Source organism: Saimiri boliviensis, chromosome 6 (genome assembly GCF_048565385.1).
Source record: "Saimiri boliviensis isolate mSaiBol1 chromosome 6, mSaiBol1.pri, whole genome shotgun sequence".
NCBI classification, from domain to species: domain Eukaryota; kingdom Metazoa; phylum Chordata; class Mammalia; order Primates; family Cebidae; genus Saimiri; species Saimiri boliviensis.
In genome coordinates, this window is record NC_133454.1 from 56,467,496 (window position 1) to 56,493,730 (window position 26,235).

Here is a 26,235-nt window from a genome sequence, read left to right on the forward strand (position 1 = left end):
ATTCATCTAACAAGTAATATATTGAGCATGCACTACGTATCAGGTACCATGCTGGGCCTGGGGGAAACGAAGCTGAAAAACCCTACATGGAGATTCAGACCCTACATGGAGAGAGTGCTCACAATCTAGCCAGGCAGCCTGACATAGAAAACCGTAAGTGCAAATTTGGGTTATTACACTCAGATCGTGCCCTCGGGCTCCTAATTCCCTGAACAAGTGAAGCTGCCAGCCTATGGGGAAATTGTCAGGCAGACTTTTCTCTGAGCCCCAATGTGCTTGGGGGATGTAAAGAATATTCATTCATTCTTTCAAGAAATCTTTGTTGAGTGCCTTTTATGTGCCAGTCTCTCTTCTAGGTATAGGTTTTTTAAGATGGAGAAAGTGGTTGCTTTTGTGGAGCCTGTATTCTAGTAGGGGACAGACAGTTGGCAAACAAATATGTATGTGACATAGTGTCAGGAGTGGTAAGAAGAAAAAGAAAATGGGGCAAGGAGAAGCGGGTGGAGATGGTAACGATGGAGGAACAGTCAGAACAGGTTGCTCACTCCATGGAAAACCCGATCCCAGGCTTTGAAACTCTCCCCTGGGACCTCAGTCCTGCCTTGTGAGTGCTCCTGGGAAAAAGTCCACTTCCAGCACCCCTCCATCAAGAGACACCTGCAGTGGCATAGCTGGCTGGTAGCCCTGATCCCACTCTCCACTTGAAGGACAGCTGATTAGGCTCCAAGTACCTCTTCACCTTCATTCTGCTTCTCCAGCAACGGCCGCTCAGGCTGGCTTGTGCTAGCTACAAGGCCAAAAAGCTGCCTGAGTCATAAAGAAACAACATCATCGGCCACCAGGACTCGTCCTTCAGCCCCCAGCCCAGGCCAGCAAGGGATTGTGCATTGAGGCATCCTCCTTAGTGGCTGCAGTTTCTTCAGCAGCAGCACACGTGAGCCGTGCAGGGCGGGCTTCTCAAATGTAGACATGCACCAGGATGACCACGAGTACTTCACAGCAATCAGACATTCCCAGGCCTCACAGCTATAAATTCTGGTTTAGTAAAACTGGATGTATTCCAGGAATCTTCATATTTTTAACCAGCAGCGAGGTAGATGATTACAGTGCAGGTGGCCCACAGACTACCCTTTGATAAATACTGCCCTAGTAGAAGAGTGTTCATGAACTGCAGCCTCTACACAGAGAATTTTTTTCTTGACCTCTCCACATCTTCCCCCCCCCATCTGTTTGAGCCAGTGTTGGATGGAATCTGCTGCAGAAATGACTGCTAAAGAGGATGTCTTTTTGACCTTCAGCTACTCTAAGGGACACATACTCTTGACTGGACTTGTAAAGTGGATGGTGATTATTCTCTTTATGCCCCCTCCCCCTTTTTTTTTTCAACAAATCTAGTAAGTATCCTGCTGCTTCCCTGTCTGGTTTAGGTGCCATAGTACCGAGTGGACACTGTGCGTGATGTATCATGGACACACATGTAGCTTCGCAGCTTTGGTCCCCAGGTCCCATCCCAATCACTGCCCAATCTTTGCCTCTTGACAGGTGTCCTTCCCCTGCTTATTACAGGATGAAGGAATGGTTTAGGGAGTGATAATTAATTGGGTCTCTCTTCTAGGGTGGGAGGAATGTCAGTTTCTCTGAGTGAATATTCTCCCAATTCCATTCAAGGTGATGCTGGGCAGGGGAGGAGAAAGTGACAAGGAGCAGGGAAAACAACATCTTTTGAGTACCTTCTGCATACCAGCTACCACATGGGCACTTGGCACAAATCGCTTCCCATCTCGAGGACAACCCTTCCAGGTAGATCAATTCCCATTTTACCAATAAGAAGATGGGAGCTCAGGGAGTGGAAGGAACTTGGTCCTGCTATTAGCAAGGACTTTGGGCCAAGCTGGAATTTATGCTCAGGCTTGTCCAACGACAAAGCCCATGTTCCTGGATCTCCCACTCCTGGCTGTTCCTCACTTTCCTGGAATCCCTAAAACCCCAAATCAAAACCCTTCAGCCAGGTCTGTTGCTTTGCTGCCACCTGCTGCAAACCAGGATAGCGCCAGGGTCCTGATGACCGGCTGGGCTGGGCGTTCCTTAGGAATGGCGTCTTCTCACCGGGGCTTGGTTTTATTCTCTCTTCCTGTCTGGGTGAGTGACTATTAAGAGCTGGTTTTGATTATTTAGAAAGCCCCACGCAGGGACCCAGTGGGTCGTAATTGGTAAAACGTCTGAACCAAATACCACATCCTCTGCCGGTGGCTGATTAAAGGATTATTGCCATTTTTAAAATAGTCTTTCAGAACTCGGGGCTGTTTTTTACTATTTTAAAAATTAGTATTTTGATTCTGTTTGGAGAGAGGGTTTCCATCTTGGGACTGACTCTATGGAGCTTCTACTGGAGACTGTTGTGCCCTGTCAGTGACGTTTCCGAACCAGGACCACCTCCCAGTTACTGGTTTATGGGCATGGAAGTTGGCAGTATTGTTTCAGCTCCACCCTCCGGTTTTTTGTTTTTTTTTTTTTTTTTTTTGAGACGGAGTTTCGCTCTTGTTACCCAGGCTGGAGTGCAATGGCGCGATCTCGGCTCACCGCAACCTCCGCCTCCTGGGTTCAGGCAATTCTCCTGCCTCAGCCTCCTGAGTAGCTGGGATTACAGGCATGTGCCACCATGCCCAGCTAATTTTTTGTATTTTTAGTAGAGACGGGGTTTCACCATGTTGACTGGGATGGTCTCGATCTCTTGACCTCATGATCCACCCGCCTCGGCCTCCCAAAGTGCTGAGATTACAGGCTTGAGCCACCGCGCCCGGCCCACCCTCCGGTTTTTGAGCATGCCAGATCTCCATCGTCCGTCTTGTATCCTCCCTTTTCGTGCCATGGAAGATGGCCAGAACAGTGTTAGGAAAGTATAGTCTCCTGATTTGGGAGAATCTTCTTTGCAAGAGGCTAGGAAAGAAGGAAGTACAGCATTAGATGGCTCTTAATTTCCTTCATTTAACTTGGTCTAAAGATCAGAGATTCTGAGCAGCCCCCAAGTGACTTTGTTAGTGCTGTAATAAGATGAGTGCACCTTTCATCTGAGGATCGGAAATGGCTTAACAGGCTCTAATTAAGCCTTTGAGGTTTGCTATTCGTAGTTAAAGATGCAGATCTAAACTTTTTCCATTGGCTCACTGTATATCACTATGTGGATACCTCAGTTTCATTTCTCTGAGCAATGAAGGTTGTAACCGCTCAACGTTTGAACTAGGTGAACCCAAGACATATCCAAACTAACATCGCATGGCACAGTCTTGTGCTTGCCTGTCCTTACAGAGAAAGCCGGCTCTGCGGACATAATAGCGAACATTTATTGTCACCTACATGATGTGCTATGCTGAGTGGTATATGTATGTATTTAAAATTTCTCATCATTTTATCAACCCTGCAGGAGAGCTATTCTCTCAGCTTGTAGGTGACAGAATTGAGACAGAGAGAGAAGAAGTGATGTATCCACATATCCACATTCATACAGCCAGTAAGTGCCAGATTTAATTAAGAACTGGGTCTGAGTACAGCTGCCTTCAAAGTCCAAGGTCTTTCCACTAGGCAGAATTGCCTCAGACCATGTTGGAGGGGACCTTCAGGCCTTTCGTGGATTCCTCCAACCCATTGTTTCCCTGAAATAGATAACCACCCAGCCTCTCCTTGAGCATGTTCTGGGCTGAGGAATTCATTGCCTCTCAAGGGACACATTCCAAATTCTTCCGGACACTGGGTCAATGTCCATCTTCTAATTCTGCCATAATAGGAATAGTCTGCTTCCTCTTTCTTACCAGCTCTTCAAATATTTTTTAAAAGTTTGATTTTCCTTTATTCATTTATTCTTTCATGCCTGAATTTAGCATAGAATTTTTGAGCACCTTCCCTGTGTCAAGGGCTGGGAATGCAATATTCATGAGTCATAGTTCCCTTGACAGCTCATAATCTTTTGGGGAAGGCAAAATTGCAGCCAGGTCTTTCTCTACAGGGCTGATGTTTTCATGCTTTTCCATTTTTTCCTTTCTCAAGCAGCTATACCCAACATGACATGACTTCCACGTCTCTCACCACTAGTGCTTTTCAGATTGTCTACTAAAACACAAGGCCCAAATCGAACACCATGCTCCACATGGGGCTGAACAACATAGAGCTGAGAGCACTTGAGGATTATGAGTTTCCTCAAACTGAACGCTAAATTTCTATTTGCCGCATTAGCTTGCTTACTTGAATTTGTTTTCCAAATTTGTATTCATTCTGAACTCTGGGCCTTGGGATCAGTTAATTATTCCACTTGCCTTTCTCCCCACCAGATACATAGGGTTCTTTTCAGATGAACTTTTCATAGAAATTAGACCTGAGCCACACTTTCCTTAGACTGTTTTTTTTTTTGGGTTTTTTTTTTTTTTTTTTTTTGAGACGGAGTGTCGCTCTTGCTACCCAGGCTGGAGTGCAATGGCGCGATCTCGGCTCACCGCAACCTCCGCCTCCTGGGTTCAGGCAATTCTCCTGCCTCAGTCTCCTGAGTAGCTGGGATTACAGGCACGAGCCACCACGCCCAGCTAATTTTTTGTATTTTTAGTAGAGACGGGGTTTCACCATGTTGGCCAGGACGGTCTCGATCTCTTGACCTCATGATCCACCTGCCTCGGCCTCCCAAAGTGCTGGGATTACAGGCTTGAGCCACCACGCCCGGCCTTAGACCATGTTTTTATTTCAATCTGTTCCTACAGAGCTGGAGAAACAGGCAAGGCAGTGAAGGAGAGGACCAGTAATAAGCCTTGTGAGCTGACCGCCAGACTTTTGTTTTCCAAAGCTTATATCAACTCAGCTTTCAAGAGGCTGGCTCTCTGGAATGATCAGAGTTCTAAGCCGAGGAGGAGGATGAATGAGATGGCTTTCCTGAGTCACCCTTGCAAACCAGGAACTCGGATCCAGTGTAGTCTTCAGAAGGCTCAGAGAATTCAACCCAATTCCTGGAAATCCCTGCAGGTCCCACCCGTTGCTAGGAGGTCAGGCTGCCTGTCTTTAATCTCCTCTCCTGCCATCTTGCCTGGCAGAAGCCCACGCAGAAACAGCTCTGCCCCCTTTCTGGGGGAGTCAGGATCCTACTGCATTGGCAGCGGTGGAACTTGCTTTGCAGCACCCCTGAGTCACGTCAAGGCAGCCACATTTCTTATTGTGGCCCTGTGCAGCCGAGAACTCCGGAAAACAGCTTCTGTTGCTCTGGTGGGAATTTTAGCAGACTTGCTTCTCTGTTGAGAGCCACTCCTATCTCCACATCTGGGCCCCTTTCTCCATTTCAAAAGCAAACAAACCTAGAACAGCAGAAAACCATAAAAGCGCCCTGCCTGTCAGATGAGATTCTGCTCTGACATTGCCTTCGCGTGGCGTGGAAGAATAGTGAGCAGCACTTCATCCTGTCCATGGAGAGGTACCCCCGGCATCTGTGCCCTTGACCTCAGCCCCTCGTATTATGAGTTGCCCCCATCATAGCTCCAGCCCTTTTGTGCTAAGGAAAAGGACCATTAAGGCTCAGACAGGTTGCGGGGTGGGAGTGGGGAGGCAGCTCTTAGAGTGCTGATTGCTACTGTCTAATACATTTTCAATTTGCGGAAGGAGTTTACCATAAATATGCAGATCCTTTGAAGCTGCTTCTGTCGGGACCTGGCTCAGAGTGCTGGAGCAGGGTTTGGTTGCTGGGAATCAGCAGCCTTGAGTGCCAGCTCTCAGGCTGGGGAACAGACCTCCGTGGCCAGCTGGGGAGGCTGCTTGGCGGGTGATTCCCCCGGAGCCAGTGGGAGCGACTTTACCTTTGATGAGGAAACTTCAAGGCCAGATCCGGGTGGAGAGAGCAGAAAAAAAGATGGGTGACTTGGGGGCTGCTTTGAAGGTTACTGAGAAGTCACTTATTTCTTCTTTTTAATTAAGGAGCCAGGAGAAGGGGAATTGGATTGAGGTTTAAAATAGTTGACAACATCTCATAGAAAGTAAAAAATTCTTAGAGTTGGAGGACAGTGAGTTCAGCTTTCCTACCAGAAAACACGTCTGTAAGAGCATGATTCCTGGTCTTAAAACCGCTCGGTGCCCCCATTTGCTTTCAGGGTAGCAGGTGCTGGGTGCTGCTTACCTGTGAGTCTCCTCTTCTGCACTGGCAATACCAGGTGATGTGACAGTCAGGCACGCCAGGCTCTCTCGCATGCCCATGCCGGTGCACCTGTACCCACTCCCATTTCTCGCCCAGCTACTCCTACTCACATCTCCAAAACTCAGCTCAGGGAGGCTTCCCTAACCCCCAGCTCCTGCAAGCACCGGTCCAGTGCTCCGTTTCTGTGCTCCCTGTACTGTAGCCTTTTCACACTATTATTCAGTTCTGGGAGTGCCCTGAGCCAGCTGAGGGTGGTGCTCAGTGCAGTCCTAGAGAGCGACTACAGGAGTGAACTAGGGACTGGTGTGTGCACAGCCCCCTCCCTGGGCCCTGGGGAGGCATACAGTGGGTACACAGCTGTGCTCTCCAGGCCCTAAGGCGCTCATAGCCAACAGGGATACTAGAGCCCTGGGGACCTGAGGATTTTGTGGCGAGAGTTCTCTAAAGCTTCTGTTCGCCAAGTTGTTCAAGAAAGATTTCATATGACCACCCCGCTGACAGCTGGAATTTTAAAACTGAAGCGAAAGTCCCCTCCAGTCACTGATACCTTTCCTTCTTTCCATTTCTTTCCATTGTCCAGAAACAGTGCACCCCTCGTTCACTAAAAGGCTCTGAAATACTTTTTCTCCTGTGAGCAATCCAGGCTCTCCCGTCCACCCCAGGGACAACAGTCAAGGGGCAGATGAGCTGGCGTTGGCAGGGTGTAACCTGAAGGGCATTTTCTCTCCTGCCTCCCTGGCACACAGAAGTCTGGTTCTTTCTCCCAAAGCACAGGGACTTCCTGCTTATCAGCTTTGATGGAAAATTCACTGACTGCAGAAGCTTATTCACACATCAGCCGGCAAACAAATTAGAGCTGCTTAAATTTTCGAGCTGGGGGCTGCTTTTGGGCAGAAGAGCAGGGTTTTAAAGTGATGCATTTTAAATATATTTCTTATAATGTGCCCGATCACGCTTCTGCCTGAGATCAGCCTGGGGAAGTTTGCCAGTTCCCAGTGACTCTTTTCCGTGTCTCTTCAGCCAGCTCATGCCTGGAAGAGCTGGAAGAGGCGGACCTGCTAATTCAGTCTCAGGAAGCAGCCTGCGTCAGTCAGCTCTGATAGGAGGTGGGCCAGGCCACCGGCCAGAGGTGTGGGGTTTGCAGGCAGGCAGGCCTGGGGAAGGAACGAAGGTGGATTCCAGGAGGCGAGGGAGCTGCATGCAGAAGCAGGCAGTGTGGGGCAATGCAAAGAGCGTAAGGCTTCATGGTCAAAGGCGCAGGGCAGAGACCCAGCTCTCCCAGTTTCTATTCTAGCATTCTGTTTCTCAATTTCCTCCTCAGTCAAGCAGGGATGGTGATCATCATCATATCTGCTTTATGTGCATCATAAAATTATTGTGAGAGCAAAATGAAACATTGTTTATAGCTGTACTTTGAGGATTCTACTATATTTGCAAATTTTAGCTCTGTCATCTCACATGGAGATGACTATCTATGTATCTGTCTATCTTTGTGTGCAGTGTTCCTGGAATCTCGCTTCTAGGCTGGCACAGGGCAGAGAGTACAAACTGTGGGCGAGCGAGACGCCCAGGGCCAGGTCACTCCTGCTGTAACCACGCAAAGACTGGCCCTTGCCAGCCAGGCCGTGCACACATCAGCTCTGCCAGGCTGGCCACTCAGGGCTTCAGGACAGCCTCCGCACAGCCTCTCCCTCCCCTGCCTCTCTCTTTCCTTCATCCCTGACCCCTCCTTTTTCCACTCTCTAATGTGGCAGCCTCACTGGTTTCATTTGGCAGTGGCTCTGGTTAGGTGTGGAAGCCTAGGGAAGAATCCAGGGAGAGTCCCAGCACCTTAAAGGCCCGCCTGACAGAGCACTGCTCAGACAAGAGCTGCTGACACCCCCAAAACTAAAAATTCCCCATCTAGCCAAAGCACAGCAAGGCCTGGGCACATGCTAGCTGCCTGCTGCGAGTCAGCTTCCAGCTAGTGGCAGAGCCGCACCATGCTCAGGCCATTGCAGAAAGCGCAGAAGTTGCGCCCTCCCCTGCCCTCCAGCATTCTACTGACTTCAATGTCCTGAGTTCCTGAAGGACAGCGAGTAACCGGCTTCCTTCCACCCAGGCGCTTCATTAAAACCATGAGTTCAATTGGCATCTGCCACTCAGAGCGCAAAGTTGTGTTATTAATACAACCAGCTTTCCCAAGATACTTCTGCACCTGGTGCGTTTAACAAATGAAGCCAGGCATGGCCTGCCTGTGTCATGTTCTTTGGCAGTAATTTTCTTGTAAGATGAAAAATCTCCAGCATGCCTGAGCTCTCTGATAAATTCTCTCCTCAGAAGCTAATTCGAAATACCTTCTAGCTTCCTGGAGGTGAGAGAGCAGGGTGTGCAGATGAGTCCTCGTGTTGATGGACCCTGCTATGCACTCCACACATGGCAATTTGAGGCAGGCCGTTTGATCATCCAACATGTTTAGAAGGGAGTCTGAGATTTTTGACTATGCAAGAAAAGAAGAGGGAGTTGGGGTGTAGGCAACAGAAATTCTTTTTTTTTTTTTTTTTTTTTGAGATGGAATTTCATTCTTGTTGCCCAGGCTGGAGTGCAGTGGTGCAATCTCAGCTTACTGCAACCTCGCCTCCTGGGTTCAAGCGATTCTCCTGCCTTAGGCTCCTGAGTAGCTGAGATTACAGGCGCCTGCCACCACACCTGGCAATTTTTGTATTTTAGTAGAGACAGGGTTTTACCATGTTGGTCAGGCTGTTCTGGAACTCCTGACCTCAGGTGATCCGCCTGCCTCGGCCTCCCAAAGTGCCGGGATTACAGGCATGAGCCACTGAGCCCGTCCGGCAACAGAAATTCTTAAGAATTCTTAAGAATTCTTAAGAATTTCTGTTGCCAGCTAGGCTCAGAAGCTTCTGTCCAAAAAGAAAGGAGATCCGAGCATCCTCACAGCCCACTCTGGGAAATGTAACTTCAGAAACCCTGAGCTAGGTGGGAAGTCTATTAAGTTCATACAAGCATCATGTGGGGGTGGCATTTTCAGTCAGAGCCAACTGGGGTGGACTGAGCTCCACTCCTGCCCTATTACTTTCGCTGTCATTGGAGTCTCTGAGAAGAGCCAATGTGGTTTTATTCTCCTTGGCAGGAGGAGCGGTGAGGGCTAGACCCAATTCTGCTTCCTATGCCAGAAGTTGGAGATTAGAGATGGAAGTCTGGGCACGGCTTGGCACAAGCCACACATTTGAGCTCAGACAAGTACAGTTGATCCTCATTATTTGTGGATTCCATGTTTGCAAATTCGACTACTTGCTAAAATCGATTTGTAACCCCTAAATCAATACAGTGCTTTTGCAGACATGCACAGAGCAGCAAAAAATTGGAATCACCGATGTGCACGCTCCAAGCTGAGGCCAAACAAGGCCGTGCTGTTTCTTGTCTCAGCTCTCACCCTGTAAACACGTGTCCTTCTCACAGTCTACTTCATGCCACATCTTGTCTATTTCTGCACTCTTTCTCGGCAATTTTTCTGTTTAAAATGACCCCCAAGCATAGTGCTGAAGTGCTCTCTGTTGTTCCCTACCTGCAAGAACACTGATGCCCCTTCCAGAGAAAGCACATATGTTAGGTAAGCTGCATTCAGGCGTCAGTGAGAATGCTGTTGTTTAACGTTAACGCATCAACAATATATATTAAGAGAGATGTCTGCAAATAGCAACACAAATAAAGCAAAGTTATTGATTGATTGATGAAAGTGATGTGATCAGAGGCTCACAGGAACCTAGCTCTGTATTTCCCACAGGAACAAAAAATGTTCAATATTCCCTAATTTAGTGTTTGTGGCAACTTTATAGGACAGAACTACCATGGATAATAATGAAAATCAACCGTAATGAGTTTTAGCCAGGAGAGAAAACCAGGAATGAGCAAACTTATGAGTAGCTGAAGTTTTCCTACAGTGGCCTTTTCTCGGCATTCACTGCCCCATACTCCCACTCTCCTGTTTTCTCACAATGTGCAAGGACTTTATCTCCCCTTGATGTCCTGCCTTTCTCCTGGTTCCTCTGATGCAAAAGTAGAATCCAGATCTTACATTCCTGGGGTCAAAAGGAATAATAAAGATCCTCCAGACCAGCACTCTAATTGGCTTCTTGGATTCTTGCAGATGTATTTTCATAGAGTCTGTTTGAATGCCTCCAGTGTCGGAGAACTCATCACCTACAGGAACAGTATATTCCATCTTGGAAAGCGCTCATTCCTAGAAAGTTCTTTTATCTACTGGGCAGAAATATGTCTTCCTAAAGCCTCTTCCCTTTGTCCTTAGTTGTATTTCTTGGGTCCAAACATCTATTTCACCTTTCCTGTTACTATCTTCATTTCATGGAGCTCAGAGAGGGCTGTTTTGTGGCAGATTGGAGAGGAGCCTTCCTTGTATCCCTCACATAGGTGGCCACCTGCTTCACCTTCATGCCAGGCAATCAGTGCTGCCAGTGGCCTCCTGCTGTCACCTGTCTGAGACCTTTTGGGGTTGCCTGCTCAGGCAACTGCTTAGACAAGAGCTGCTGACACCCCCAAAAGTAAATAAGAATAAGCTCATCTCTCTTAGGCTCTACCCCAAGCCGCTTTGCAAATTTACATCATTGTATAAATATACTCAGCATTTTCAGGAATCCTGTTTGAGCTGCAAGCAGTAAGCCTATATCCGTCTTTTATAGGTAAGATAACTAAAGGTAAAAAGAAATGACTTGCCCAAAGGAACTTCGTAATTCAATTCAACAGATATTTATTGAGCACTTGTTATAGGCCAGGCACTGCCTGGGAAGCTGGAGCCACAAAAGGGAATTTATTCATGCATCCAGCCAATATGTAGTAAGTGCCAATTCCATGCTAGTTATTGGACATATGATAGTGAACAAGACGGAGTCTTTTCACTCATGGGATGGGTTGTCTAGTACGGGACATGGACATGAAACAAATAATTACCTAAATAACTATCTGATTACAAATGTGATGAGTGCTACAGAGGGTTCAGGGCACTATGCATGAGTCTGTGATGGGAGTCTTGACCGAGACAAAGGACTGGGAGGGGCCTCCCTGATGGGTGACATTCAGGCTGAAGCTTGGTGGATAACTGAGAAAACTCAGGGGAAGGGGATTACGAGGAGCCGGAGCAGGGGCCACCCAGAGGAGGTTATGCTGGATGGCAGAGCTGGTTGGGAAGCCAGAACTCCCACTTTGCTTGTTTCACTGCCCCCCACCACTACCCTCTTCCTCAAGCTTTGTTTACATATCCTCTTCTAAATATGTAACTCAGAATCAAGGACAAGAGATAGCAAAGGCCACCTTCAGGGATGTGGGGTCTCAGGCAGGAACGCTTATGGCAAATGCCAATGGATAAAGAATAAGGATTCGAATGTTTACTAAGTGTTTAACCATGTATTCCCAACCCAATAGAATTAATATATTGGAGAAGTGTAGCACAGCAGACCTGCCTGGGTTTGAATCTGCATTAACTATGGAGCTTTGGGCAAGAAACCCAACCTCTCAGAGCCTCAGTTTTCTTATCTATAAAACAGGGGTGATGGCAGTATTTCCCTTGTAATGTGGTTGGGAAGATTAAATGAGATGACAAATATAAAGGTTTTAGTCCAGTATTTGGCATATGGTAAGTGTTCAAAAGTCTTAGCTTGTATGATTTTCTTATACTGTAGTTAGTCCTTCAGTTATAACAAGTGACCAGGACTAGGAGTTCACTGATGCCAAAAAAATTCATTCATTGAGCACCAGTTATGTTCCAGGTACTCTGGTACATAAGGGCTGATGATAGAGTAGTGAACTGATAGAGCCTCCAAATCTCTTATGCCAGGCACTTGCCCATTTCTTGAGCGTGACTTACATTTGGGTTTCCATTCAGGACAAACATAAAAATCCATCTATATGTAACTGAAACTAAAGCTTGTGAAACAAGTTACTCCTGCTATGTGCTTTGCACTCTGGTCTATTCTAGGGATAGTTTTGCTTTTTAAAATGCATGTCTTGACCCACTGAATTGATTTCATAACCCACTAATGGGTTGCAACTCACAGTTTAACAAAATACTGCCTTGGACCAACTGAGTTGCAGGCTTAATAAAGCCCAATTAGAGTTCACTTGATATGGAGTCTTCCCAGCCTTCCCGGGACTTGTTTTTGATCTCTTGCCTTTGGCATTTACCTTTTTTTTTTTTTTTTTTTTTTTTATCCAGCAGCATTCTGCACAAGCCTCGTATTCGATGGTTCCCTCTGCTACTAGAATGCAGCCTTTGGCCAACTTCAGCAACTCCCTTTGTTCCCCAGATCACCCAGTCCAGTACTCAGTTGAGCTCTTGCTTCCTCATGACTCAGTCTCCTCTGTGCATGAAACTTTTATGATTGGAGATACAGGGTACTAGATTTAGATGCAGTAAGCCTTTACTCCCTCATGCCAAGGTGTTCACCATGGAGGCTAATACTGCAAATCTTTTTAGTTGGTTTTGTTTCAAAGTATAGCTCTATATGATATAAGAGACTTTGACACTTTAACAGTCTCAGTTTATTCTTGGGATCCTTGGCCTTAGTGTTTTCACCCAAATGTCACTTTTCCTGCCCATGTGTCAAAATCACTTCGGTGTACTCAAGAAGCCACAAATACATTATTAATATGCATCATTCCTAGTGAGAACTTCAACTTAGTACCCTGAACCTGTGAGTTTAAAAAAGGAGTTATTGGTTATGGTTCATCTGACTTTGGATGTCCCTGGAGAACAAGGATCTGAAATAGAAAGAGCTTTCTTTCTTTCTTTCTTTCTTTTTTCTTTTCTTTCTTTCTTTTTTTTTTTTTTTTTTTTTTTTTTTTTCTTGTTGCCCAGGCTGGAGTGCTGTGATGTGATCTCAGCTCACTGCAACCTCTGCCTCCTGGGTTCAAGTGATTCTCCTTCTTCAGCCTCTGCAGTAGCTGAGACTATTAGGCATGCACCATCACACCAGGTTAATTTTGTGTTTTTAGTAGAAAATGGGGTTTCACCATGTTGTTCAGGTTGGTCTTGAACTCCTGACCTCAGGTGATCTGCCCACGTCAGCCTCCCAAAGTGCTGGCATTACAGGTGTGAGCCACTGTGCCCAGTCAGAGCTTGCATTTGGATAGGCCTTGAAACTTTTGTCACATCTGTAATTGCCTCAGATCATCCTAACAAGGGGAGAAGGGAAGGGAAGCTACTATGGTAGAAAAATCAACTCCCCAAGACTATGTGGTAAGTTACAAGGTGGAACTTGAACCCAAATCTCCTGACTTCTGGCCAACTGCATTCCCACCACGTACACAATGGTACTGTTAAATGGTACCGTTATCCTCTGTTCCCATGGCTTACTATGGCTCATCAAGGGCCATCGTGTGCCTTATCTCAGTTGCTTAACAACAATGCTGTACTGTGGGTAGGCAGGTTCATTTATTTCCAGATGGAGAAGGTTCAGAGAGGTTAAATACCTTACCCTAGCTCATACAGCTTATACATGGCAGAGGAGGAAAAAATTGTGGGTCCTCTTGTACCTCCTGAATCCCCTTGTGCAAGCTCCTAAGCATCCAGTCCAGGCCCTGGCCAGAGACACTTACGTGGACTCTTGGAAGTGACTCCCTTCAGGACTGTATTCAATAACCAAGTTCATGAGGATTAGAGAGGAATGTGGGAAGGCCCGGGTCTTAAGATCAAGATAGCACACACCTGTCCTGACTCAACCAGGTGGTATAGTAATAAACAGAACCTAAGTTTCAATCTCAGTTTAATCCTCTGTTAACTGTGTGACCATCAGCACGTTGCTTGACATCTCTGAGTCTCACCTCATTCATTCATTCATTCATTCATTCAACAGAAACTTGTGTGAAAGTGCCGACATTAAACATTATTATTGTCTGAAGTACCGCCATTAGGCCTACATTTCTCAGGTGGGAATAATAACAAGGTTGTTGTGCAGAATCAAGGAAATTTATGTAAGCAGAGCACATGGCTGAGTGCCCAGAATGCAAAGGTGATCAATAAGTGTTTGCAAAATCTGAGTCTGAAGCCGAAGGACTTACCTGGCCTTGGGGTTACGGTGGCCTCCCTAGAAGCTGGATCCTGGCAGTGCTGAGTGCAAAGAACAGTCGTCTAAATGTACATAAAATATTAAATGTTATAGCGCCACGTGCACACCCACGGATGCAGGCAAAGATGTGAGGAAATCCCTCGGGGCTTTAAAAATGAATCTCTTTTTACCTACTTGGGAGGGAACAAAGTGGCAAAATGACAACCCTGTGAGATTCTAGGCAGGAGTGAGAGCTGTGAGCAGGCAGGATTGCCAGGGCTCCCCGTCAGCGGCAGGGCATGCAAGTCCCAGGGGTGACATCCAGGTGAGCCTGTGGGCCTCCAGGACTGGTCTACAGGAAAGGGCCTGAGGGCTCATTGACTGCAGCCTGGAATCTGAGCCACAGAGAAGGCAAAGTTCATGTTGTCCCTGCTCATGTGCCAGGCACTGTGCTATGCCTGTTCGCATTGCTGTCTTGACTCTGAAACAAAATAGCACAGTGTTTAGGAGCATATGCTTTGGGGATGGAGAAAGCATAGGTTTACATCCCCATCTTGGTACTTAGCAGCGTGTGACTTTGGGAGCATTAATTATATAACCTTGCTAAGATTCAGGATTTTAAAATCTATAAAATGAGTATAAAAATAACTCCCTCTTAAAGGTAGGCTGAGAGTTAAGTGAGATACTATATGCAATGTTCCTGGTGCATTCACTTAACTCGATTTTATTGAACATCTGTGATAAGCTAGGCACTGCGCCAAGCTCTAGGGATAAAAGGGCAGGCAGAGCCGGCCATGATCCCTACTCTCATGAAGCTTATTATCTAGTAAGAAAGACAGGCTGTAAGCAATAGTCACATCGATGCATGTTTGGAAGGAAAATAAACTGATTCTAGAGGAGTCCGACTCAGGGATCAGCAAGGAAAGGCTTCCTAGAGGAAGGGATCTTTGAGCTGAAGCCTGAGAAGGGATTAACAGATGTAAAGTAGATCAAGATTTGGCAAGCTTTTTTTCTACGAAGGTCCAGATGATAAATATTTAGACTTTGCAGGTCACATGGCTCTGAGCAAATCTGCTGCTGTAGATGAAAGCAGTCACAATGCACAAATGAATGGGGAGAGGGTTATGTTCCAGTAAAACTTTATTTCCAGAAATAGGGAGTGGGCTGGATTCCACCTGTAGTCCTGGGTTTGCCAACTCCTAAACTAGGTGAAAAGGGGCTGGGGAGCAGGGGTTTATGCAGCAAGGAGAGTTCCAGACAGGGAATGGTATGTGCAAAGGCCATGGCGGGAAGGAACCTGTTGCACTTGAACGTGTGAAGAAGGCGGGTGAGGCTTTACCTGGCTGCAGCACAGGTAAAGCTGGACAAAAGAGCCTGAGAAGAGGATGGAGAGTGGGCAGAGGACAGACGTCTGGGGGCTTTGCAGGCCATGGTAAGGGTTTTGGTCTCTATCCTTAAGCCAAAATGGGAAAGAATTGAAGGGTTTTAAGCAGGGACTGGAGTGTATGTGAGATTTGGTAGTGACGACTGGCTGCTGCTGTGTGAAGAACAGACAGGGAGGCCCAGAGTGGATTCTAGTCCCAGGCAAGGTCTTTGGGGTTTGGATTAGGGTGGAAGCTGTGGAGGGGTGAGGCTGACTTGCTCGGGGTCACTCACCTATGGCCAGAGTGCCAGCTTCTAATGTGGGTCTCCTGATGGCAGATGACACACTGCAGCCTGTGTCGGGAAGCAGCAGAGGAGCCCTGTGGTCCTGGCCTCTGGATGCAGGACTTTCTGCAGTGCATTGCTGCAGAAGTGACCAGCTTGCTTATACTGATTGGGGTCACGTGGCAGACCAAATCCATGACACTCATTTAGTTGTGTAGTCATCAGCTTCCCAAAGGACTATGGGTAGCCCCTGTTGATGGCATGGAACTCGTTCACTACAACCCTGTGGCCCCATCAGCCTTCTTGTCTATGCTCTCCTTCAATTCTTTCAAGCTTGGTCCCTGGCTGCTCTACCCAGGGGTCCTGGAAAGACGGAGGTTCAGAGACAGCTGTCCGAATAGGAGCAAGAAGTGGTGGCTCACAATGAGAAAAGAAACAGACACTATGAGAAGCAGACAAACTAACTTATAAAAGCACAGAGCTGCTGAGAGTGGCCCTCTGCATTTCAGTCACCCCCAAGAGCAGCACTGTATCACAGCACAGTGTAATAACTGGCTTCAGAATGATAACACTGCATATTAAGGTAGACAGGCTCCCTATTCAAGAGGACAGAGGAACATAATAATTCCTTTAGAAAGGGATTTTGGAAACAATGGTTTTGAATAAATAATTAAACTCTCCTGAAGAATGTTAATGCTTAAGGAGCAAGATCATTATTAATTTATATCCATCTGTGTCCCTTGGGGATGTTAGGTAAATGATACATTCTGTGTACGTGCAAACACATGCCATATCGGTTATATTTACCTAAATTTTAATATTTGACTAAGCACTCCTATCATAAAGTGTTTCTTGTAATGGCATTAAGAATCTGTAGATAGAAGGACTACACATTTGTTTTAAATATTGTGGAACCAATTAAGCAGCCATTGGCCTTGTTTTGAATACTAGTTTTTCTACTCACCGGCTCTACAACTTAGGCAAACTATTAACTTATCTGGACCCTGCTTTCCTTATGAATACAGTGGGGTGGCAATGGGATTAGTATGCATGACCATCTAGTGCCCAGCACAGAGCCCGTGTGAGTATGGTGGACACCAGTCAGGTGCTGGAGCTGGCTTGCCCCAGCCTGCAAGAATCCATCGTACACAACCATTCCCAGCTCTGTGCTTGGTGACAGTATGTTGATAGCTTGAAATCAGCCATAGCGGGAGTGTTTACACCACAGAAATTGGCAAATGCTACACATCAGGGCCTTTTTGCCTTTTTTTTTTTTCCCCTGGGAGAGCTAGTTTGTAAACATTTCCTTACTGACCACTGGTAGGCGTTGAAGCACTGTGAATCCTGCACCCTAGCCTTTCTCTTTCATCCTGCTTGTCCTCTGAGCTGGTCTTTCTGCTCTGGTCTGACTCAGCCTGCCCGACTCCTAGAACTTCTGATTTAGTCAGCCTGCGGTGGGGCCCAATAATTTACATTTCTTTTCATTTTTAATTTTGTTTTTTAAATGTCTGTCTCAGAGAAGAAGAGGATTTGCATTTCTAATGCTGGTACTGTTGGTCTGGGAACTATAAATTTGAGACACTGGCCTAATCTGCCTAATCAACTAAAACCCACAGTGTGAAGCTTTTCATAGAGCACACAGGAGATCCCACCTTCTGTCTTGGGCAATGGTATTAAAAACTTAGGTGTTGACACAGTACTTTGTGCATACACCATCTCACTTAATCTTAAGAACCCTATGATGTAATAATTACTATTTTAATTCCCATTTTATAGATGGGGAAACTGAGGCTCAAAGGATTCAGTAACTTCCCCAGGGTCACACAGCTCATCAGGAAAGAAGCCACGTTGGACTCCTGTTTAACTTTGCATTAGTGTCTCTGGTTGTGCACTGCCCAAGGATGAAGTCCAGCTCAAACTCTGCATTCCCAGGGTGCACTGGCAGGGCCACATCAGCCCAGAGGGGTGCTTTTTTCTTCCCTGCATTAAGTTGCTGTATGTAGGCTAGCAGTGGCCCTGTCCAAATCCATACCTTCTCCTCCTTCACTGCAAGCTCCGGGGCCTCTAAACAGTGGAAAGGCAGAGCCAGTGCAAGAGACACAGTACAGAGGGAGCCAAGGAGAGACGTTGTTTGAAGCAAAATCAAGCCTGCCCATGTGGGCATGTGGAAGCAGCTTACAAAACAGCTGTTCCTACAGGAGATTTGGGGGGGCAGGTGTCACAGGGTGGAGCAAAGGGATTTGGCTGGAGGCAGAGCCACAGATTGTCAGTGATGACAGAGCTATAGCTCCTGCCCACTCCTGGCACGTGTATGGCTTTGAGGGTGCCCAGTGGGTGGGGCAATTAGCCTGTATCCCAGGGCGCCTGGCTCTGAATCTCCCTTTCCCTCCCACTGCCTTTCTGCAATTAGATTGCACTAGGTAATAGCTGCCAAGCTGCTTTGTTGGATCTGATGAGTTTATTAATTTCTTGGGGGGTAATGGTAGGGCAGGTGGGGGATTCATTTCCTGATGAAGCTTGGGGGCTAATTAGTCTCTTTGCCATGTACCCAAAGGAGGGAAGCGGGAGGGCGCATCACTCAGGCTGTTGGATCTGGCTCTGGGTAAATCGTTTCTACCCCTGGCTTTTGCCTATCTTGTGGCTTGGGTAAGACCAAGGAGTCTGGGGATAGGGCTTCTTTGAGCAAGTGGTTGGTGAGGATTAGATCCCTCCAGAACAGGGGCGGTGGGACAGTGGGTAGCAGGGAGCCAAGGTCTCACTGGCTCTGTTGGTTTGAGGTTTAGTGTGACAGAAAAGACTCTAAGGAGTTCAGTCCTGTTCCAGACATTCCAGGGCTGACATCTAGCCCAATTGTGCTTTATGTTCTTTCTGCCTAAAATATAGCCTTTCTCAGCCTAGGAGACCACTGGGGACCAATTCTATCCATTTTTCAAACGGGGAAACTGAGCCGCTTCAAGGACAATAATTTCACCTGTCTTTGTGGAGTGTCAAGATCAAAGAGAAGAAAGCTATGTATCTGGACTTCCTAGTGGATGGTGGAGGCCCTTGAAGCCATTCCCTGGTTGGCCTGGCCTGCTTAAATGAAAGGCACATTTGTATCCCCACTCGAAGAGACAGCAGCAGAAACAGGAAATATTACAGAATTAAGAGTCAGACAAATCTAGGTTCAAGCCCATGCTATACCTGCCATCCAGGGGACATTAGGCAAGCCATTAAACCTCTCTGAGCTTCAGTTTCTTCAGAACTAAAACAGAAACACGTGTAACTACTTGAAAGGGGTGATGGGAGGACTCAGAGATGATAGGCTTGACGTCTAACACATCAGGTGTCCAGTAACTATTACCTCTTCCCCATTCATTTGGAAACCTAGCAGCTCTCATCCTTCATCCCTGCAGAGAGGAGGAGGAAAGGGCAACTCGGGCTATCACGGCCTGGCTGGTCCATTTGAGAGACGAAAGGCACTCCCAAGGCCAGAGGAGGGCTCAGAGAAAGAGAACGTGCCTTCTGCCCATGCTTCACCATCAACAGCAATTTGCTGATAGATGATGGTTTTCCCCCACTTCCAAGGTGTCCCAGACTAAGGGTACAAGCATAGGTAAGGCCAGCACCTGATATCCTGAGCCACACAGGCTGCTCATGGGGAAGACACACAGGTAAACATGCATGTGCAGTTGAATGGTCGAGGAATCACAGGATGACCTGGCAGGCTTCCTCGGGAAGATTCATCTGGGCTTAAGTGTGCAGGACGTAAAGCTCAGGCCTCTCAGCTGACAAGCTCTCTGACCTCAGGCAAGTTGGGTGGTCTCTTTGATTTTGGCCTTGGTTTCTTTTTCTGTATAATGGGGTTTGTTGAATGGATATGCAGGAGACCTTGCTTGTAAACTGAAAAGGACCGGGAACACGCACAGAACCATGCTTCCCTTGCAGAGATGGGGGAAGCTGCCCACCCTTTTCCAGGTGGCATTCTTGCAGGACGTGGATCTCCCCTTTTCCACATGAAAGGCCCAACTGTGGAGACCATAAGGCTCCTGCCTGGAACTAGAGGCCCATGAGAGCACCCAGCTGACGGTCCAGGGGAGGCCTGGCTTCACCTTCTCCAGACTGAAGGCAGGGAGCCACTCCCTCTAACTCTCAGTCCTCTGGGCCCATAGGGTGAGGGCGGTGGGAAAGGGTGTGACATGTCTTTATTGCCCCTGGAAATTCCGTAAGAGAACGGGGAGCCCAGCTCTGGGGAACAGAACCGCATGGCATCTGTGGAACTTGTGTGCGTCTTCCAGGGAAACTGCTGCTGATGTCTGCCGAAGCCTGACAGAGAAGGGTGTGTGCATTTCATTGGGTTTTTAGCCAGCTGTCTCTCCTGGCTGCGTACCTAAAAACAGTCACAGCCATGATTTGCCAGTGGCTCTAGCTAGTAGAGATATATTGGGATTTTATGTATATAGATATGTGTGTGTGTATTTTTATATGTATAAAAAGAGTACTGGCCAGGTGCAGTGGCTCGTGCCTGTAATTCCAGCACTTTGGGAGGTCAAGGTAGGAGAATTTCTTGGGGCCAGGAGGTCAAGACAAGCCTGGGCAACATGATAAGACCCCATCTTTTATTTAAAAAAAAATTTTTTTTTTAAAAGAAATATCCATTGGGAAAAACAAGCAATCTAAAAACCCATCACTGTTGAGTCTAGGTTTAGGTAACTTCCTAGAATGAAGAACTGAGTACTTTGTGGATTTTTTCCCCCGGAGGTCTTTGAGACAATGGGACAGTGAACAGTAATGTATTTTACATTTACAAACTTGGTGAAAGAGTATATCTCATATTAAGCGTTCTTATCACAATAAAATAAAAATAAAAGAAAGGAAACAAAACGCAACAGAGAGAAAAAGACAACATGGAAGGAAAGCAGCACTTATTGAATGCCAGGTTAAATACATTCTTACAACGACCCAATCAAGTGTCTATTATTATCCCCATTTTGTAGATGAGGAAGCGTGCTCAGAGAGGTTCGGTAACTTTCCTAGGGTTTCACTGTTGAGACATGTGCTTCTGGGTCTGGGTAAATAATGTAACGCCCACTGGCTCACACATGATCCCTGAGGTCATGAGAAGCTCCGAGAAGGCAGGACAAACATTATCATCCCCATTTATAGATGGAGAAACTGAGATTCTGAAAGATGTGAATAACTTGCCGACGTTCTCACAGCTGGCAAATGAGTCAATCTGGACTAGAACCTGGACCTTCCCTGTTTAGGTTCATTCGTTCATTCATTTAACCATCCAGCAAGCATTTATCAAAGGGCATAGTTCTCTCTAGTATAGGCTTCTGATTCTTATTTTGATAGTCAGAATGATTGAAGGCAGGCCAGATCAAAAGAGCTCTGCAGCCCATCCCTGCCTCAAAATCATATGACTCCATACGTTCTTTTTCTTTCTATGTGAGAGAGCTTCACCAAACTGCATTCATTCCTGATTTATTTTTCCATTTTCCTCACCCACCTCTCCCCGGGGTCTTTATTCCTTTCTTCTTTGACTCTCACAGCCCCGCTTCCCTCAGCCCCCGAGCCCTGGGTAACAGTCCCCCTGCTGCAGTCTAGCCCCTGCTCCATACTCCACAGCCCTCCCTGCTCACATGCAGCCCAGCTGGAGGCGGGGGCCAGCCTCTTGGCTCCTTCCAGGCCTGGAGGCCACAGGACCTCCATTTCTTCCCAGTCCTCTCCATTGGTCTCCTCAGATCGGCCAGTGGCACGTGGCGGAGGGCCTCAGCATGGACAGCCGCCTCTACGCCTCCAACATCTCGGACACGCTCTTCAACACCACCCTGGTCGTCACCACCATCCTGGTAAGTGGGCTTTCCCAGGATCCCAGCTGCAGCTACCTGGGGTGCCTCCCCAGTTCTGAGCGCTCACAAGGCTGCCCCTTGAACAGAAGGTGGGAGCTCTAATCACAGCACTGAGCCCAATTTATGACAGTGTAATTACACTCAAGTTGCTGTTTCATATGGAAATGATATTTGATGAGTTCCAGAGCAGCCGGGGGGAGGGTCGGGGAGGAAAGAAACCATAGTTTGTGGATGCCCCTTTGGGGCACCCTGACAGCTGGGGCAGCTGTTTGGGGCCAAGGGCAGGGGACCCATGTAAAGGGCACCTGTGACGCAGAGCGGGGAGCTAGATCCAGACCCTCGAGACCCCCACCTCTTTCCAGAACCCCACCTTGCTGGGTGCTTGCTGTGTACAAAACAGGGCCTTCCCCCACCACATCCTTAAGTGGACATGGGAATGTCTGTGGGTTTACATGGCCTGTTTCTTCATTTCCAGGTGGTAAAAAGAGAGTCATCAATCTGTGGGGCAAGAGGCCAGGTGCACTGGCTCACACCTGTAGTGCCAGCATTTTGTGAGGCCAAGGTGGGAGGATCACTTCAGGCCAGGAGTTTGAGACCAAGCTGGCCAACATGGCAAAACCCTGTCTCTACTAAAAAAAAAAAAAAAAGAGCAAAACTAGTCAGGCAGAGTGGCACACACCTGAAATCCCAGCTACTCGGGAAGCCGAGGCACAAGAATCACTTGAACCCAGGAGGTGGAGGTTGCAGTGAGCCGAGATCGTGCCACTGTACTTCAGCCTGGTTGACAGTGAGATTCTGTCTGGAAAAAAAAAAAAATCTATAGAGCAAGAGACCATCTGCCCTTTTATTTGATTCTGTTCTGTTTAGTAATTACCATGTTCACCCTCTCTTCCCTGCCCCCCTGCCACATGCCAGGTTCTGTTCGCAGTCCTGGAGACCAAAGATGAGTAGGACTCAGTTCTAGCCTCTGTCCTGAGGTTGTAAGTTGGTAGATGGGATAAGTCAAGGGCATACATGGCCAAGGTATTATTTGTCTTCCCCTCTGAAGATCTCACGCTTAAAAGATTTGTCAATTAAACCAACTGCATGTATTAAGCAGTAGTTAGTTTGTTCTTCCCCCTCCCACTTTTAACTAATCTAAAGCATTTTTCCCTGCCTGGCCCAGCATCTTATCAGCAGGAGATGGCCAATAGTGCCACACTGATATCATTGCAGCCCAAAGCAAAGAGGTGATGCCTGAGTTAGCCTCCTCAGGCTTATCATTGCTAACTGTGCAAGGTCTGCAAATGTGTCCATTTCTTTTAGGCTTTTGGAGATAATAAAAAGAGTTCAGGGACCTCCATCACTACCTTTATGAACTCCTGGAGCACAGGCACCCTGGGCTGAAATGACTGATCTACTGTAAACAGGGAGATAAAAGCCAGCAAAGAGGCACACATGTAGAGCTGTGGGGTTGGAAGGAGAGAGAGGTCCCCTCCCGTGGGGAGGTCAGCAAAGCCTTCAGGGAGGAAGGGAAATTGATGATGGGTTCTGAAAGATAGGGAGTGAGTGGGGAGGAGGAGGTGAATGAAGGAGGGCACTGTCAGGTGTTCAGGAAAAGCTGAAAGGTACAGGTTTTCCTGAGAAATAGGCACTGGTAAGAAAGGGAAGAGGCATAAGCCAGAAAAGTGGATTGGGTCCATAGTGCTTAGGAACTTGAATGCCAGGATACCAAGTTTCCCTTCATTGTTAGGAGATGGGGTCACTGAACATTTTCATTCATGGATTCATTCATTCATTCACTCATTCGTTCATGCAACGACTGTTTATTGGGTGCTGCTATATACTGGGCACAGTTGTAAGTGCTCAGGGTGTATCCGTGAACCAAAAAGACAAGAAACCCTGCCTGTAAGGAGCTTACATTCCAGCAAGGAATGTGTGATAGACAGTAAGAAGCAATGTAATCAAACAATGAATTAGAAGGTGGCGAGGCTGAGGAAAAAGAGCTTAGAGATGGGAAGGGCCTGAGATGCTGAGAGGGCCAGTGGCGTTGATACCCAGTGGTCAGGGCGTCCTCTCCGAGAAGGGGAGCGTTGAGCGGAGACCTGGTGGCGGTGAGAACACAGCCAAGTGGTTGCCTGGGGAGGGGTATTGTTGACAGAAGGAGTTTTCCGAGCAAGGACTGAGAGAGCAGTTCCAGTACCCAGGGTTTCACCCGCTCCCATCTCAGCCTTAGCTTATCCAAACCAATGTGAAAATGCCAGAAAGATGAGGCAGTTTCTGTGTCACTGTCCAGCAAAGAGCTGGGAACAGCCTGGCTGAGTCCACTTTGGGGGAGAGGGTGCAGCACCCAGTGTGATTGCCGGGGCCTCCTTCCCACTGTCTCCTTAGTCTCTAAAAAATCTCCTGGATCTGTCCTATCCATCCTCAAAGCCCTTGCCCTAATCCAGGATCGGGGCCCCTCTGCCTCCTTCCCTGGAGCCACTCCATGGCCTGCTGGCAGGCTCCCTTCTTACTCACTCTGCCTGTTCCCTGACCCTCCTGTCTGTGTGGCCATTTAAAAATGAGAATTGACCTGGAGTTTCCTTCCTTACAATCCTTCAGCCACTACCCAGGCCCTGCTGCCCCTTAGCTTGGGATATAACCCTTTGTAATCAAACCCAGGCTGCCTCACCTTCTCCTCCCCATGGAGCGTGGGGTCTAGTGCCGCTGGATGGCTCAACACCTGCTCCCTGCATCCTGCCCCTCCCTGCCTTGGCACATGCTATTCCTTACGCCTGGGTTACCCTTCCCTGTCATTTCTGTTTCCAGCTGGAGTTGCCCATGTATCCTTCAATGCTCTGCTTGAGACATCCCATCTTCCACGAAGCCCTCCCTGCTCTAACTCCTATCTTCTCCCTGCCTCCAGCATTTTGCCCTGCCCCCTCCCATTTCTCTTATTAGAGGTTGTTTAAAGCTCTACCTCCCTTCTAGGATGAGAGCTACTCAAAGGTAGAGGGCTGACACAAAGTAGGAGCTTGATAATTAGAATCTGAGCGAAGGAATTCCTTCCTCCAGGGCAGGCGTGTCACTTAAAGGCCAACAAGACTTTAGGAGGGAGATGGGGAAGCAGCTGTACCTCCTGCCTCTCCGAGCCTGGTATTATACTATGCTTGGAGCTCTGGTACAGATCCACAGCTACACCGAGTCCACAGGTCCTGTTGCTAGTCTGGGAAAGTGACCCTGATTTGTGCATGTGTGCACATGTGCTTGTTCACGTACGTGCACATGCTCATGAGGGGTTGGGTACAGCCAGGACACTGGGGTGTGAGGTGACATTTAACAACAGGGTAAGTACAACTCAAACCACTATTAGCCTTGGTTCTTTTCTTGTGCGTGTGTGCCTACAGTGGCTGATCCGAGTTGATAGCTCTTTCCAGGAATAATGATCTTAATTCAGTCCCTGGGTGACCATTTGTGGGTTTTCCCTGGCAAATGATAATCCCGAATGACTTATCCCTTAAAACTCAGCACATATCCACGCTGTCTCCCGCTCTGGTCAGGGCACACTTGGGCACGTGGATGATTTACTGATTAACACCAGCAAACACACAGAATTGGCTGCCGCTCCCATTCCCTGAACACCTTTTCTGTATGAGACCCTGTGTTCAGCACGTTGCCACGTTCTCAGCACACCTGCTCCAGGCCAGCACTCAGCGCCCCACATTCGCCAGAGTGCCGGTGAGTCCTAAGCGTCCCCACCCTTGGGCTTTCCAATGCCTCTCCAAGGCCGGCCTTGTGTCTGTTTACTTGGAATATGTCAGTGAGTTTTTAATTAACTTGAGAGTAGTGAGTGTTTGGGGAGGAGAGTTTGTGACAGCCCCTTGGGACGATTAAAGATACACTGGGACGTTGCCAGTCCTGAGATGGAAACCCCCAGCCATGCCCTGTTTGTGAAGCCATTTGTTTGCTTCTTACTCACATAATGGGCACATGCTTAGTGCTGAGCCAGGTAGGGGTACCACGCAGGTGACAAGTCAGTCCCAGGCCCCACTCTCATTCCACCTGGAGCAAGTGCGAATCAGAATACATTGAAGGGCAACTGTGTGGGCCCTGGCATGAGAGCAGGGGAGTTGGGTGGGTTGGCACAGGAGGAGGCAATGTGACTCTATGGTCAAAGATGAGCTAAGTGAGGCGGAAGATGGGGGAGTCTGTGGACAGTCTGTGCAGGGAGAAGCTCTTGTGCTGAGGACAGCATGTGTGGAAGGCAGGCCCACTGGCCCTATCTCATTGATGTGACAGTGGACTCATCCTGAATCAGAATCGAGTCACCTTCCACTCAGAGCTTCCTGCTCCTTGACATACGACCTTTGCCTTCCCATGTCCCACTGCATCACACCCACAGCCTGCTCCCCTGCAGGGTCCCTCCGTGACCTTGGGTCTGTCTGGCCCTTCCAGAGTGAGCTGAGCCATCAGCATTTCAACGCTTCCCTCTCCCAGCTCCTAGAATCGTAATGTACAGGCTGCTCAATGCATACCTGTCTGTCCCCAAGCCTGACTGTCCTGCCACCCCTACCCCCAGCTG

At 47.8% G+C, this 26,235-nt stretch overlaps 1 protein-coding gene across 3 annotated transcripts in view; it reads left to right on the forward strand.

Moving 5' to 3' along the window:
• The window catches only part of GRIK4 (glutamate ionotropic receptor kainate type subunit 4), a 476,424-nt gene that overhangs the window by 364,990 nt on the left and 85,199 nt on the right, over positions 1-26,235 (forward strand). For 2 of the 3 annotated variants that reach the window (XM_003923589.4, XM_074400736.1), the window contains exon 12: positions 21,585-21,692. In XM_003923589.4, coding sequence (XP_003923638.1) covers positions 21,585-21,692 — 108 coding nt within the window. Of the gene's footprint in view, positions 1-21,584; positions 21,693-26,235 lie in introns of those variants that run through there. The other variant, XM_074400737.1, reaches the window with a different exon arrangement.